Here is a 16,022-nt window from a genome sequence, read left to right on the forward strand (position 1 = left end):
ATCCTATCTTGATTTCTTTCGCTTTGTTTTCTTGCTCCCGTTCTCTTTGGAAATGAAATCTATAGAGATCTTTCAAAGGTGACACTTGAAAAGCATATCATGTTTAATTTGTGTCTTGTCAAGTACAATCAATTCCATTAAATTACATTCTAATTGGTGTAGGCCGTAGGGATTTTGTACAAGGTCTTTGTTTTCCTTTTTTTTTTTTTTTGTGGGTCAAAGGATATCTAACATTCATCAATTATGATCAAAATCTTGTACCAACAGTCGGTCTTAATTAATTATCAAACCAAACAGAAAACGATTAAGTAATTCTAGATTTGTTCTTCTCCTTTTGGAGAAGACTACTACTTCCAACAACATGTAATAGTCTTGCAAATTATCAACTGGCGGATTTGAACCTTCGTTGTTTACATTTGCATTTTCACTGCGGACTTGCATATATGACGTTGCCTATGTATATATAATGAGCGCTACAAATTGTCTAGCTTATATATCAAATTTTGTTTTCTTGTTTCAAAATAAAAAATTCTCGGAATTTCCTTTCAGTTCTTGTTTTTAGAAGCTTGGGAAGTTTTAGTTGGAGTTGGTGTTGTCTTTTTTCATGTTAAGAATTCAAAATGATGGGATCATTTCTGACCAGAGGGCTCATTATGGCTTTTGGATACGCATATCCAGCTTATGAGTGCTATAAAGTCGTAGAAAAGAACAAACCAGAGATTGAGCAACTTCGATTTTGGTGCCAATACTGGATCTTAGCCGCAATGCTTACCATTTTTGAAAGGTTAGCAGACATTTTCGTCTCATGGGTGCCAATGTACTGTGAAGCCAAGTTCGCCTTGTTCATATATTTGTGGTATCCTAAAACGAAGGGAGCAACGTATGTTTATGATTCTTTTTTTCGCCCATATATTGCACAGCATGAGAAGGAAATTGATCGCAACCTACTGGAGCTAAAGACTAGTGCCGGAGACTTGGCAATTCATTATGGCCAAACGGCTGTGGCCTATGGCCAGACAAGATTTTTTGAGATTATGCATTATATTGCTTCACAGACAACCTCTAGACCTCGTCTATCGCAGCAACAACAGGCTATAGAGGTTCATGAACCTCCTCCCTATGTAAGACCTCGGGTACCAGCTACCCCCGCTGCACAACAGCCGTCACGTACTTCCAGTACAGGTATGGCGCCTCAGACATCCAGTACTGGTGCGGCTGAATATCAACAGGAGACAGCCGTCCATGCACATTCAACACTTGATGCTCTACTTGCCCGTGAGTCTACTGACATGGAAGCAGAAACAAGTAAGAACGAACCAGTTCCATCAGCGGCAACTTATGAAAATTCAAACGAAACTCAGGAAGACATATTCATGGATGAAGCCATTCAAGAGACACGTGCCAGGTTGAGGAATACCGGAATCCGACAATAAAAACTTCTTCTTGCCTACACCAGTATTGTTATTTTATGTCTGATACGAGAACCAGGAAAAATGGATATAACAAGTTGATATTGGTGTAAACGTAATGGTGTTGTACATTTTACTTTTCCTACACTTGTTCAAAATAAACAAATGAAATGCAACAGACTGCTTAAAGCATTTTATCATTTCAAAGTGCAGCTGATTAATCACCTAATATCTGTTCAAAAATATTTGTCTTTATCATTGTGGCTTTCAATAAACCATTTTAAGTTATTTCAGCTGTTCTTTCATAAACATATTACTACTTGCTTCTCACTTCTCGCATATGCCTTACATTTTCAGAGAGTGGCATTTTGTTATGTTTGGTTTCAACCAAAGCTTCCCGTTGCGGTATGCATACAGTAAGTCTACCATGTTTAGTTTAAGATTTAGTTAGATATGTTTAAGATAAACTCTAACAAAGATTCTCTTTTGAAAATGAAACGTAAGAAGCTTCTTCGTTTACTGCATTCCCATGTGCTGCAGCAAGTAAACCAGTAATTCTTGCTTCTTTTTTCTTGTTTTACTATTTTATTCGAAATTACAGAACCCGAGTTTGAACTACCAGTTTTCAGTACTGAAAACCTGGAGTTTATCATAAAATAACGATACAGAGACTGGATTAGGATCGAAGAATCTTCCTCTTCACTAGTCAACTTTGCTACTTGGAGCCAGTTGATTAAGCATTGATCTGTCTAAGCATTGATCACAATTTCATCATCAAATTTTGTTTATCCCTCGCACCATTTACGTCTGTGGGTCCCACCCCTACACGTGCCACGTGCTATTAAATCTTTGGACCTACCAAGCCACAGAGTTGGTAACTTGGTAGTTGGTAAGTTGTTAAAAGCACCTCTCTTCATTGAAGCGATTAGGTCTTCATTTAAACCTAGTATTTTTAACATATCATGGTCCACCTTAATGGCGGTCCTTGCGGATTGCAATTGACATTACTAGGACTACTGCCAAACCAAGTGTATACTCAACCAGCTAGTCTTGTTTATCCCCGCACCCACAGTTGCTTCTAAAATGTCGTTTATTTAATTCACCCTTGCACTTTCCCTTTCCCTATCCCTATCAGGTTGGGCTGTATCTCAAAGTACTGCTGCACTAAAAACATTGTTTTAAATGAACGTTGATTAGGATGCAAAACTCAGAAAAACATAAGGTACAACTTATTTTGAGCATAGGCTGTACTTTTATGTTAAGGGGTGCTGATTTTATGGCTAATGCCTTTATGGCGTTTTTGTATAGCTAAGAAGTCGAACGGGAGTTTTCCCAGAAAATTGTATTTGATTGCTTGGTGACTCAATTGATGTTTGGTTTCAACTTATCTTTATAAACATAAAATTGATTGTCATTTTCAGTTAGATATCAAGATCAACTAGAAAGCTATGTTAATTAGGAGAATAAGATTGGTGGAAGTGCAACCAAAAGGTCCAAACCTATGTAGTCGATTTCGGCCATCTCGGCCGAAATTTCGGCGAAATTCCGGATTTCGGTCCAAGAAGACGAGATTTTGTTAATTTCGGCCTGACGAAATCTTTGCGAAAATTTCGGCCGGAAACGCGTTTTTCGGTCGGAATTTCGGCCGGAATATATATATATATAATTTCTTTTTAAATTAAGTGGATTAATCTCAAGTACAAAAATTAAACAGATTAATTCACTCACTAGTATTATTGCTTGTTGTTGTGTTTGAATTTCTTGACCTAAAATTATCATTTGGTGTTGATGATGAGGAAGGTGAACAACCAGATTTACTAATACTATGTTTCTTTTAAATGGGTCAATACTCCCTCAATTTTCTAGTCTGACTCAAACTAAGATTGGAATTAATTGAACCTGGCAACAAACACTTCTTATTATAAAAGTTGGAACCGAAATTACACCGAAATTTGAAAACGGAATCTCCCCGAGACAACGTTGTACCAGTGTCTCGTTCGGGACCGAGATAAACCGGAATCCAAAATTAACTACCTTGGTCCAAACCTATTTAGCTCCTAAAACTACTTTTACCAGAAATTAAGTAACCTTTAACGGGGAGAAAGTGTCCCTTAACAAGAAAGTTCTTAGTATAACCAATTTTAATTAGAAAAATACTAAAAAAAATTAAATTAAATAATCTCCCTCGCCATTCACCGCAATCATGCGACCCACGTCCAACGGTCAGTCTCCCATATGCCTCTTTAAACAAAAAGGGTAATTAAGGCATTATAAAGTGTACAATCACAGGACAATAATGTCATTAGTTACCTAGATGAAGGGTAATGTAAGTAAATAAATAAAGTACATTTTCCTCTGAAGGGGTGAACTGTTTGATGTCCTGTCACCTGTGGTTTGTTTGTTTGTTTTTGTTTCTTAAAACAAAATTTCTTTAACTTTCTACATTCTAATAGAATTTTTTTCTTAAAAAGTTGGCAATGTTTTTACATCAAAGCAGGTAACATGTTCCAATCCCAATTAACCTAATCAATCAAACACACCCTAATCTTCTTTTTCATCATTTCAGTTTCATTTTTTTGATTATTACCACAATTTATTTAGTGATCAATTCAATTCAATTCTGTAAAAACATCAAAGAGAGAATGCCTTTGGTAAGATTTGAAGTAAAGAATGAATATGGATTGGGTTCAGAAGAGATGTATAGAAGAAGAGGAGGAGTAAATGATGAAGATCCTAAAGCTATACTTGAAGGTCTTACTGTGGCTGGTCTTGTTGGGATCTTAAGACAATTAGGTGATCTTGCTGAGTAAGTCTTCTGCTTCTTTTTTTTTTCTTTTTTTTTTTTTCAATCTGAGCTGAGGAGTTGTTTTTTTACTACCCATTCTATATTAGCTTTGAAAGAAGAGTAAAAAGATAGATATTGTTTTTACTCTTTTTGTAGTGATGAATGTAAAAGGGAGTGACTACACTGAATTTGCTTTTCAGAATTGACCTACCTATTGATTCATTTTTAATAATGTCTTCTACTACTGTATGTGGATTGATGAGGAAATGATTTAAGTACTCAAATGGTTTTGGGTTAGTAATCATTTCTTTTTTTATCACTAAATCATTCTACTTAAGTATGAGGAAGATACCAATTTCTTTTTAAGTAAACAAAATTGGAAAAATCAACTTTATTTAGTGACTAATGAGAGTATAATCCTATGATACAGTACAATGTTACATTTTCTGAGATGAAAGTTTCGCAGTCAGTCCTTGTTAAATCAAACATATGGAGTAATGAGTCATTGGGATTGAGAGACTGTTTGTGATCAGATGAATAGTTTTAGGTCTACATTGATTGTTTGTGAACCCCATATGTGTATGTCTGTTGCAAAAATGTGAATCATGTGTTTGTATATTTATTATATCTGTCTACCAAGAGCATGTCAGAAAAAGTGACTCCTCTAGCACATACAGGTAAATGGATATTGCTTCTAGAAATGGTTAGTGAATGCAGTTGCTTAGTAACTGGTCCATATAGGAGGTTTTGTGGAGTTTAAACAAGATAAAGTTTAAGTAAGCAGTCGTTGATTCGTCGTAAACTTTATATGAAAATTGAATTTGTTAATGCTGGATTTTGCATGCATATTTTGCGAGGTTTACTGAATCATTATAACATATGCAGGTTCGCATCAGAGATTTTCCATGATTTGCAAGAGGAAGTGATGGTGATAGCTGCGAGAAGTCATAAAATGATAGCTCGTGTAAAAAACCTGGAAGCATCCATCCCACCAATTGAGAAGGCTATTCTCGCCCAAAAGAGCCACATTCACTTTGCTTACATAGATGGTATGTGTACACACTCTGGGGACTGGGATACTGTCATTCTTGATACTTTCAAATTCTTCTTGTCAATTACTTAACGCCAATCTTCTACATTCGTCCTATTTTTTGTGATTAAAGCCAAACAAGTTCTTTCTCTATCATTGTTTCCCATGTAGATTTTATTAAGCTAAGCTAGTGAACTCATGTTATTCTAAGTTTCTTGAAGGATTTCAATAAAATTTCGATTAACTGACTTCAAATCTTATGGTGAACAAATTTGTCTTAGAGAGCCGAATGAACATTTCTCTTTTAAAGTCATCCTTTTGAGCTATGAAATTCCGTCATTCACAACCATAAAGCTGGAAAGAACTTGACTGGCTCAAAATTATAATTACGTTAACCTGAGTGGGAATTTGTCTGCATAAATTATTGCATCCGCACCTACACGTAATAAAGTCAGATTCTCTTATGGAGAAAAACTTCTCGTTTCAGCGCGGTTGAAAGTGGCCTATATGTTTCCACATCTAATGTTATATGTGTTCAGCTTCTTTCTTTTTTTCTAGATCAGTCTCACTTCTTGTTATTAGTTTAAGAGAAATTAGTTGCTCCATTGAGAGCTTAATGCTTAGTCACCAACGATCCCAGATTTTAGTATTGCCGCATATCTGACACGGGAAAAACTCAAACTATTCCAGAATGTCTTTGGTTAACCATTTTTGAGGAAAGTGGGTTGGAACCTTTTTCTTCAAGCAATCCTCAAACCTTGGATTTGTATTGGATATATATGAAAGGCTAGTTTTTGAATGCTTAAGCTATAGATCAAAATCCTCGACTTCTTTAAGTTGCCCTGGAGTAACTTCGCCTGTTATAATCTTGGCCAAGGTTTTATTATCTTCATGGTACCATACTTTCATTTACTGGATTTTCAAAATTTGATAGAAAGCAGGTAATTTGCAGGTACTGAATGGCATCCCAAAATTCAAACTCGCAAAAATCAAATCGTCTATAGTTACTTGCCACGATTCATCATGGATACCTATGAGGAATGCCGCAATCCACCTGATTTTCACGTGCTTGATAAGTATGATTTTACTTCTATAGTTATTAGTTTGGTTCTGCTTTTCTTAGAGATACTAAAACTTTCAATTGTGCTGCATAGGTTTGATAAGGGTGGTCCTGGATCTTGTGTGAGGAGATATTCAGATCCATCATATTTTAAAAGAGCACTTGCTAACTCTGAAATGCTGTCTAGTGTGAAGGGTGAGAGGGAGAAGAAAGCTCAGAAAAGCGGGGTATAATGCGACTCTCTTTTTCTTTTTATAGAGTAGATCTATCTAAATGAAGCAAAAAAAATGGATGGTAGATCTATCAGTTGAACAATTTATGTTGTTTCTCTTATAAAGCTCAAGTACTGTCTTCCGTGTTCATTGGTCTTAAAGTCTCTTCTTATGCTGTTTTGCTGGTTAGAAAAAAGGAGGGCGGGGTAGGAATGGAGTATCTTACAGTGTCTCGGCATCTGGCAGGTACTTTCATTTTGTTTGCTTATAGTCTCTACATGCACCAATGGAAAATGTTAGATGGTAAATAATGCGTCCTATAGATCCTATACTGGACGTATGAAATCTGACCAGTTTGGATACAATAAATTTTCATGTACAGAGGGTTAACAGTTATTTTATCTGATTTATTAGAATTCAGTCCGAATCTCCAACAAGTTATAGTGAAAGTTCTGCTGCTGAGACTATATCTACAGTCAATATGAGATCAAAGTCTGAATTGGGTAATCGATCCAAATATTTTGATCCAAGAATTATGGAAGTTCGATCTACATCTTTGAATATGGGAAACAAGCTGGGGTACCATGAGTATGTATTTGACGGAAGTTCATCCAATCAGCATGAAGATCAGGAGGACAGTGAACTATCTAGCCCCAGGTCAAACCTGCAAACTGATGGTACTGGTTCTATCCTTGCCGAGGAACGAGAAAAGGCTGAATATTATGATGACCTTTCAAATAGGTCTTCCCTAGCTCCAAGTGTCCGAAAGTCATCTTCTGTAACTTGGGATGAAAAGATAGAAATTATGAAGCCTATGCATCAAAAGTTGCATGGATTACGTATAAATGAGAAGAAAGCTTCAAATGCACTGCCATTGAGGTCTGACCTAATTAAGTTGGAGAAAAGATCTCCTACACGCAGTGACATTGGTGCAGTACGTACCTTATCTGATTTTGTTAACATATCAGGATCAGTTTTTTATGATAACGAGTCTGATGAGCTTGAAAGTGAGGCGGACAGTTATGTAGATGCACTTAACACTATGGAATCAGAAATTGAGACAGATGCCGATTGCCAAGCCAAACAAGAAGTAGAACTGTCCTTTGCCAAGTTCAAAAATGAAGGAATACTGGACACCAAAGCAGCTCCAACCCGCGATTCGAATGCTCGGACATCGGAATCATCTGATGTTGAAGCTGATACTGCATCCTATACTTTCCCGAATAAGCCAATACCATGGAACTTTTCTAGATTCGTTGATTCAGAGGATTTGAGCTGTGCACATCCACTCCAAATCTACATCACTTCTGTCAATGATCCATCCTCTTCAGGCTCTAACATTTCAAATTCAGAAGGCCCATTAGTTGTTAACCAGTCCGTAAAGTCTGGCGAATCACAGGCACCTGCTAAAGATTCTGATGCACCATCGGTAACATTTTGGACAAACGGAGGCCTGTTGGGGCTTCAGCCATCAAAACCTCCAGATTATCGCGAGAAAAGCACTGAGATTAAGTGTAGGAGTGGTACTAAGAATGATAAATATCCTCTTCCAAGTGAAACCTTTGTCCCCAAGTCTCGTTCTGATGGGTTGGATATGCTACTTAAGGCGCCTGAACACGAAAAGAAGAACCACAAATGTGGCACAGGTTATGCTGGTTCTGAGGATAATATGAACCTAAATGGTGGTATCATGAAACAAAATATTGATAGCTCTGCCCATTTTAAACCACTCCGTAATAAGCTTGAAGATGCTTTGTCGGAAAAGAACCCAATGTCACTAGCCAAGATTGAGAAATCTGGTGATTCACACAATAACAATGTGGTTCAGGGGAATGGGTTGTCAGAAACTAGTAGGCTGAAAGCTGGCCTTGTGAAGTTGCAGGATCATCACATTAGGCTAGAAGGCCGAAACAGAGTTGCATATCAAACCTCTCCCGAGAAGAATCTTAAGAAACCGACTGACTGCAGATCTCCGGTGAACTCGGCCTGTTCTTCGCCACCACTAGAACACATGAAGATCTCTGTTCACCCCATGAATGTATCAGAAACTTCTTTTCTGAAGCTAAAATTTCCTGATGGGAAACATCTTCGGGAAAGCAGTGAGGATTTTATGTTTCCTACTTTCCAGTTACTTCCGGAGCTTTCTAATTCTCTGCAGGGTATTGGTGATGAATCTGATGATGACACATTCTATAGATCATCTCCGGACATGTCTGAGGAACATATGAGCCAGTGCTCAGCTTCAAACTCTGACCAGTGGGATTCTGATGAAATACATGGAGCTGGTAATCATGACCCTAAGTTATATGATTCCTTACGTAGAATTTCATCAGATGAATCCATATCTAGCTTTTTTGAACATGAGGGGAAGAGAGCTAATGACGATGACACCTATCGAAAACCTGATGGAGTTCCCAACAATTTGAACAGAATTCAATCAATGCCAGATGGTCCTGTACTTGATTGTCAAAGTTTTGATGTCGGGAGCCAGTTATTAAGTGAGCATGAACAGAAGATGGACTCTCATCCGAAAGACTACCTGGATTTAGATTTGGTCTTGCTGTATAATAGCATACCAACTCCAATGCGTCCTGGTGAACTTGCCCCACCACTACCTCCACTTCCTCCACTGGAATGGAGATTAGTGAAACCCCCTACTCAAGAAAATGAAGAAGCTTCTGTATCTAAAGTTGCCGGTGGTTTAAAATGTATACAAGTTTCAGAAACTACTCCTATCCAGAAACCTAAGCCAAATCAGTCCGAAAAAATTCCGGTTGAGATCACTGCAGCTCCACCATACAGCCAGGTATTCATGAGGATTTCGTGTTCATCTGTCTTCTCTTTTCTTTTCCTTGTAGAATTGGAGTTGTTAACTTTGTATAAACAACTGATGGTATTCAATTAATTTTGCAGCATAAGCAACATATGATGGGTAGAAGTGTAACTATGCAGGATTCAAATGGCAAGGGTCTGAATGAAAGGGAGGGTTTAATGCAACAAATCAGAAGCAAGGTGTGTTTCGTTCTCTTTTTGTTAAAACTTTTGTAGCTTTGGAAACCCCAGTTTACTGAACTGTATGAATGAAATAACCAGAGTCAAATAGCATGTGGAACATCTAAATTCAGCGGTGTAGTAGTGAGGTGTCATTATCATGTTCTGGTTAGGGGTCATCTTTTAATCTCCTATTCTCTCTCCATCATACCTTGAATCTTTATCAGGAAGATCTTATACTGAATCTGTGGGTTTGCCGGCCTTCTGTTTATTACTGCACAGCATATGCTAAACTTTCAGATCCTAATTTTTCTTGATAGATTTAATTTCCAGTTGGGTTGGTTTCTAATTTATTAGTAGTTAGCACAAAAAACTTTTGCATTGGTTTATCTAGGGGTTGATCTATGAAATGCATGTCAAGTCCCAGCAAGTGCTTCATGTCATAATCTTGAGCTCACTCGATAAAATTGATCTAATAATCTATACTTGTCTGTGTTCTACTTCCAGTCTTTCACCCTCAGGCGCACAGTACCAGAAAGGTCAAACCTCATCACAGGTCCCACTTCCAACACCAAAGTTGCTGAAATGCTACAGAAGGCAAATGCAATCCGCCAGGTTCTTAGTTCTTTCCTTTCCTCTTTGAGTGGTGCGTTTGTGTTGCCTTTTAAAGTCAGTAAACAAAATACACCTCTCCCTATTGGTGAAATTGTTAAAATTTTAGCCAGATGCTAGGATCCCACAAGTGGGATCAATGGTGGCAATTTTCTGTTAACTGCAGCTGTAGGCCCAGCTTCTCACTGTCTTGTTCATTTTGTATACATTTGTACAGTGTCTCACTGATTTACTTTTGCTCAGGCATTCGTGGGTAGTGATGACGGGGAAGATGGAAGCTGGAGTGAAAGTTGATCTATGTGAAATCGAGTTTATGATCTTCCTGTGATATCGAGTTTTGTTATATATGTGAATAACCACGGCTCTTTCTTGTAATTAAGGTGGTAGGGTCGTCTAGTATTTCATTAATTTTTTTAGTGCGATTCTATTAGTCATAGGTTCCAGCTAATCTTTAGTCTATGATTTCGGATTAACTTGCCCATTTTTTAATGTAAATCTCTCTAATTAGCAATTAATTTCCGAGAAAATAAAAAAATAAAAGAAGCCGATTTGCGAGAATTGTGACCCTGACTTTGTTTGACTCCTGTCAGGGAATTTCTCCCTCTTTGTGATGGATCAAGATGATCTGAGATAGAGGCCTAGATCAAATATGTTGAGAGCAGCTGAAATTGTAGCATGTGAGTTCGGCAAAACAACACCTACTCTCACCTTTTTGTCAAGCATTCACCTTCTTATCATGTCTGCTTAGTCAGGATTTTTTTTTTCTTTTTCTTTCTCTCTTTTTTTTTTTCAATCCTGTTATAGGGGCGGCATGTTCCATCAGAGGGGCGTCAAGTGTGATAACAATGTCCCTCTAGTTGGTTAGGGGGTCTCCTATAAGGTTGTAAATTGACTAATTTACCCATTCTATTTTGGTTGAAAATACATAATTGTCCTCCCCTATTTCTAAACCTAATGAATCAAAAAAATCAAAACAGTTTTTTTTCATCTTCATCTTCTCTTCTCTTCTTCCATTAAAACTGAAATTTTCATCGTCCTCGATTAATCGGAAATTTAAAAATTGATAATCATTGATTGAAAACTATATTAGAGATGCCGAAGAAGAAGGTTGACGAAGATTAAAGTTAGTTTTGTATCAAAAATCAGGGTTTGGAGCAAAATTGAAATCGAAATTTCTGTGTAGCATGTGAGTTACGGTTGGTAATAACGCCAATTGGAACCGTAACTATAGATTTGGTTGATGTTACGGTTCATTTAACTCAAATACCAACCGTAAGTTCTTGATTTTGAGAAAGAATGTTCAGTTACGATTTTTTTTTGCAGCCGTAATTGATTAACGGTTGGTCTCGATACTTAAGTTACGAACCGTAATTCTTTCTGGATGTTTCATTTTTTTTTACGGTTTGTATTTGCATCACTGTTATCAACCGTAATTGAGTTACGACTTGTAACTCAAATAACCTTACCGACCGTAAAACATACTGTGTCTTAGAAATTTATTCGGTTCAAAAATTAGTTGAAATACCAACCGTAAGTCAGTTACGGTTGGTCTCGATTCATTAGTTACCAACCGTTATTTATTACGGTTGCTATATGATGTCATGTTTCAAACCGTAATTAGGTTACGGTTCGTATCGAAATTTTTTTACCAACCGTAGCTGGTATTCCGATTGGGTTTTCCCCAAATTGAACCAGTTACGGTTGGTATTCGATAATTTATGAACCGTAACACAGAGTTACGGTTGGTCAAGAGCACAATTCCAACCGTAAGTTCTTCTGAAAATGTAAAAGTTTTGATTTATACGTATTTTAGATAGTTTTGAGCGACAAAAAGCTAATGGGAACTAATTTAGAAATATAACTGGTCAGTTTCAGGCTATGGTTCTTCACTTTATTGGCTAATTTCTTCAATTGATTGAGATTGACCTTGACTTTAGGTTAAAACATCTCTACCATCTAACAAATACTCCATATCAGGATCTCCATCAAGAGGTATGTAGTATTTGTTTTCTCTATCGTATAGAGATTCACCCATCTCAAGTTTGCCACTGGAATCACTCATTTTGGTTGAGTGAATCAAAATTTAGGGTTTCACAAATATCACAAAAGTTTCTTTTTTCTTCTCCTTACAACTTTTTTTTTCTAACTCTAAAAATCTGATTTTAGAGTTATTGTAAGTGAAAATTAATTATCAACACTAATTTTAATTATTAATAATAAGGGTTAATTGGTCATTTCTATATTTTTTTTGATAAGGGGTGGCATGAATTACCATGTAATGACCCTTTTTGTCTTATTAGGTTGCCGCCCCACTAATGGATCATGCCTCCCCTCTAATAGGATTGTTTTTTTTTCTTTTTTGGCCAAAAGGTTAAAGTCATATATGTACATGAAGTGCAAGGTCGCAGCCTGTCGCATGAGTTAAAAAGTCCTAAACAGTCGCAGCTTCTTAACTGAAGAGAACGCTGTTTAAAGTAGGGCTGTCAATGGGTGCCCATTATCCGGATCCGGAATCGGACCCGGTATATTAGGGTCCGGTTCCGGGTCCTAAAGTTGGACCCATTAGCTACTTAGGACCCGGCGGGTAATTACCCGATTGGATCCGAATTTAAATGGGTCCAAACGGGTAATACCCATTGGGTACCCGCGGGTACCCGCGGGTATCGGGTACCCGTTTATTCATTCTTTTATTCATGTTTTTAGCAAAATTATAACTATTTTTTCTAGTTTTAGCTTTGATATTTTACTCATTTAAATTTTTTCTCTTACATTTAATCTTTATTTAGTACATTCATAAGAAGTAATAATAATTTTTTATAAAAATTACTTCAATTCAAACGGGTCCGGTTCTGGGTCCACAAATTTAGGAACCGGACCCGGAACCGCTAGGAACCGGACCCGGAACCGCTAGGAACCGGACCCGACCTTTATAAGTAGGGTCCGGGTCTAGTGATACCCGGGAGGACCCGGACCCGTTGACACCCCTAGTTTAAAGATGTTGAGCTAAAACATCAGTGTCAGAAGAACAGAAAAATCATAGACTTTTACATCTGAAATAACATTAACACAAGATTGCTTGATACTCCCAAACAATCTAGAGTTTCGGAGAGGAAGAAGTATATACTACTCGTAAGAATCTATTACGGACAAATGAGAGGCCCACTAAAGAGCTCCCATTTCTTAAGCTTATTATAATGAATTATGTTATAAACGTGTAATTATGTTAAGAATATCTATGAAGAATCTCATTTATTACTGAGATGTCCTTGTATCTAGCCTTATAAATAGAGCTCTAATGTTTGTCAATATCCACATGAATAGAGTTTATCCCTTCCTTTTCTCTCTATTTTATGTGTCTTTCTTTATAATTCATAACATCAGCACGTACCTCTAATCACCGAGCAATTTTATTATAATTTTTTTTCTTCATAAGTGGTCGGTTTTTTGATGGTTTTGTAAAAATCATACTCTATTTAATCAGTAGTATTTGGTTCCATGATTTTGATACAACATCAAAATATACCAAAATACGAGTAGTCATTGCAAAGCCACGGAATGAACTGTTATGCAGTAAAGTTTTCTTTTATAGGATATTAATCTATTAATATTTAATGTTTTAACAGTTTTTTATTATCTAGTATACGAAACTTTACTATTATATGGGTAATCAATTTTTTCTAGTAAGTTTGATTTCCCTCTTCTCTAATCTTTTTCATAAGAATAAAATAAAGAAAATTCATCAAAAGACGGAGACGGTTTATAGTTTCTATTCCTTCCTCTAATGAAGCTATAATCACCAAAAATTGGTGTTATCACATATTTGATTACCTTTATAGTAACTATAACCTCATGTATGGTTGAATAACCTATGGCCAATTGAATTTGGTATTTTTGTCTTTTAGACAAGAATCATGTGATTTGCGTATGGTTTCAGATTTCTTTTTAACAAGAAATCATTTGTCAACCTCAAAGTAGGTTTCTCATGCGATGACTGACAATATTTTTATTTTGTCATATATAGGTTGGCACATCTTTTTAAGTGTGATTTTTCGCCCATTCTGGAAGATTGGCGATGATCGTTTCGAACAAATTTTTACGATCAAATATATATGGTTTTATCTAATAATAAACCATTGGTTTCTATTTCTTGAAATAACTATTTATCAATCACAACATGGTGTTTTTCATAGAAAAATAACGATTTACGATTTCTTTATCTTCTTAAAAAGAAACTTTTTCTCAATCAATCCCTAAAGGGTTGAATATTGTTATTCGTATTATTTGCAAATACCAATGAATGAAAAATTGCTGCTTTCTTGAGGAATATCGAGCAATTTTAATTTTTTTCCTATTAATAATATTCGATAATTTTGAAACTTTCCACTTGTAGTTGGAAAACGGTAGGACACTCAAGGTCACTGGGTGCGCACCCGACTATTAGCATGAGAGTGAGTGTGATGTGCACACGTGTCAGCTGAGAGTTATGAGTATGTGCAACACACGTGAGTTATAGGAGTCGAGAGCTATAAAACACAGTTTGTCATGTAAACACATTTATCTTCCTTTAATCAATCTTTGATTCAAATCGTTCACAGTAACAATGCAGACATTCATTCATTGAATGTTATCATGGTATCAGACTCAGAAATCATGAATTTCTGAGGGTATCTATCCATAGCTTCCACTGTTCTTTATCTCTGATGCATCTTCAAGAAGATTTGTTCCTCAATTTGATAAGGTTTTCAAGAAGTGAAGATTTACAGGAATTGGTGAGGAGTTGGATTTGATCTTGATGCTTACTGCGACGCCGTCAATTAGGATTAAGCATGTTTTTGGATCTAAAATTCGTTTTTAGAACTTGAGCTCTTGGTGATTTTGGATTTCCGGTTGGTTGTTTGGATCTGAAATTTCTCTACCTCAACAGCTAAAAAATCGAATCCATGTTGGTAATCTCCATCTTAACCTTTAGATTACTTTAGATTTGATCTCATGTGTTCAATTTCTACATCACTATCTCAAAAAAAATTCAATTTCTTCTGCAAATTCTGTTTCATCATAACTTGGTATGATTTTGACCTAGTTTTTTTTATCAAATCCTACTGGTACTGATTCCTGGATCTATTCGGTCTGAGCATGCCTATTTCTTCTACAATAGTTAGTTAGAAATAAGCTTAATGTTGTCCCATTGAATAGTGGGAAAAGATTCTTCTTAAATCCAGTAGAATGTTGGAGTATGTGTGTATGTTGATTGTTTGCTGCACCATTGAGTGCTTAATTTTGTTTCGGTTAGATCCTCCTCTCAATGTTACTTTGGTACAGTCCTCACAGTAGTGGTATATGAGTGAGTTGGTTTGTGTGTGTAATGATGGAACTGAGAATGCTGTTTCAGAATTGAAAATGGTGAGTTATATTAAGTACAGATTGATGTTCTCTTTGATGAGTCTACATTCAATTCTGATGTAGCCTGGTTTAGTTATCTTTTATATTGTTTTTCATGTTGCTGAATAATGTCAGACTATCTCTTGTTTGCTGGTTTCGTTCTTTCTTCGATTGCGAACAATATGGGTACTTTAAAAAGTGCTTTCAATAAACTGCTTCCGCTTTGGTTTGCTGTTTCCAATATTTACGAATAATGTTGTTTCAAGAAGATCACAGTTGCAAAGACTTGTGAGTTGTTGCATCTAATTGTATCTTGTGGAGAAAAGTCAGTTGTCAGGTTATAAGAGCATGTATCGGCAGTATCCGTTTTTATCCTACATACTTCTTCATGTTGGTTCTTATGCATTATATCAAATCTGAGGGCATGGAGTGTGTATTGTGATGCTCTTTTGCCCTGCAACTTCTTGTTAATGCTGTTAAATGGAGTTGAGAGAGGTTTATTGGAATGAGATATCAGAATTTGTTGTCACTTGGTGGTGTTATC

The 16,022-nt window shown here is 36.4% G+C and overlaps 2 protein-coding genes across 4 annotated transcripts; both read left to right on the plus strand.

Moving 5' to 3' along the window:
- Positions 1-360: 360 nt before the first annotated feature.
- LOC113297016 (putative HVA22-like protein g) lies at positions 361-1,612 on the plus strand. The gene has a single exon (XM_026545398.1). It carries the CDS (start codon positions 621-623, stop codon positions 1,431-1,433), a length of 813 nt encoding a protein of 270 aa, XP_026401183.1. The 5' UTR covers positions 361-620; the 3' UTR covers positions 1,434-1,612.
- A 2,233-nt stretch (positions 1,613-3,845) lies between these two features.
- Positions 3,846-10,657, plus strand: LOC113297017 (SCAR-like protein 2). Of its 3 annotated transcripts, none has more exons than XM_026545400.1 (9): positions 3,846-4,215; positions 5,080-5,243; positions 6,177-6,300; positions 6,379-6,511; positions 6,687-6,742; positions 6,911-9,302; positions 9,449-9,508; positions 9,995-10,102; positions 10,343-10,657. In XM_026545400.1, the coding sequence occupies exons 1-9, from the start codon at positions 4,052-4,054 to the stop codon at positions 10,391-10,393; spliced, it is 3,252 nt and encodes a 1,083-aa protein (XP_026401185.1). In that variant the 5' UTR covers positions 3,846-4,051; the 3' UTR covers positions 10,394-10,657. The 3 variants fall into 3 exon arrangements, with proteins under 3 accessions (XP_026401185.1, XP_026401184.1, XP_026401186.1); XM_026545399.1 differs by having other exon boundaries at positions 3,848-4,215; positions 9,410-9,508; XM_026545401.1 differs by lacking the exon at positions 3,846-4,215 and having other exon boundaries at positions 5,113-5,243; positions 6,166-6,300; positions 9,410-9,508; positions 10,343-10,614.
- Positions 10,658-16,022: the final 5,365 nt, after the last annotated feature.

Source organism: Papaver somniferum, chromosome 7 (assembly GCF_003573695.1).
Source record: "Papaver somniferum cultivar HN1 chromosome 7, ASM357369v1, whole genome shotgun sequence".
Classification (NCBI taxonomy): Eukaryota; Viridiplantae; Streptophyta; class Magnoliopsida; order Ranunculales; family Papaveraceae; genus Papaver; species Papaver somniferum.

Coding starts and splice junctions, on each gene's coding strand:
- LOC113297017 (XM_026545399.1), top strand. CDS start 4,052: ATGCCTTTGGTAAGATTTGAAGTAAAGAATGAATATGGATTGGGTTCA. Junction 6,301..6,378: donor GATTTTCACGTGCTTGATAA/GTATGATTTTAC, acceptor TGTGCTGCATAG/GTTTGATAAGGGTGGTCCTG. Junction 9,303..9,409: donor CAGCTCCACCATACAGCCAG/GTATTCATGAGG, acceptor TTAATTTTGCAG/CATAAGCAACATATGATGGG.
- LOC113297016 (XM_026545398.1), top strand. CDS start 621: ATGATGGGATCATTTCTGACCAGAGGGCTCATTATGGCTTTTGGATAC.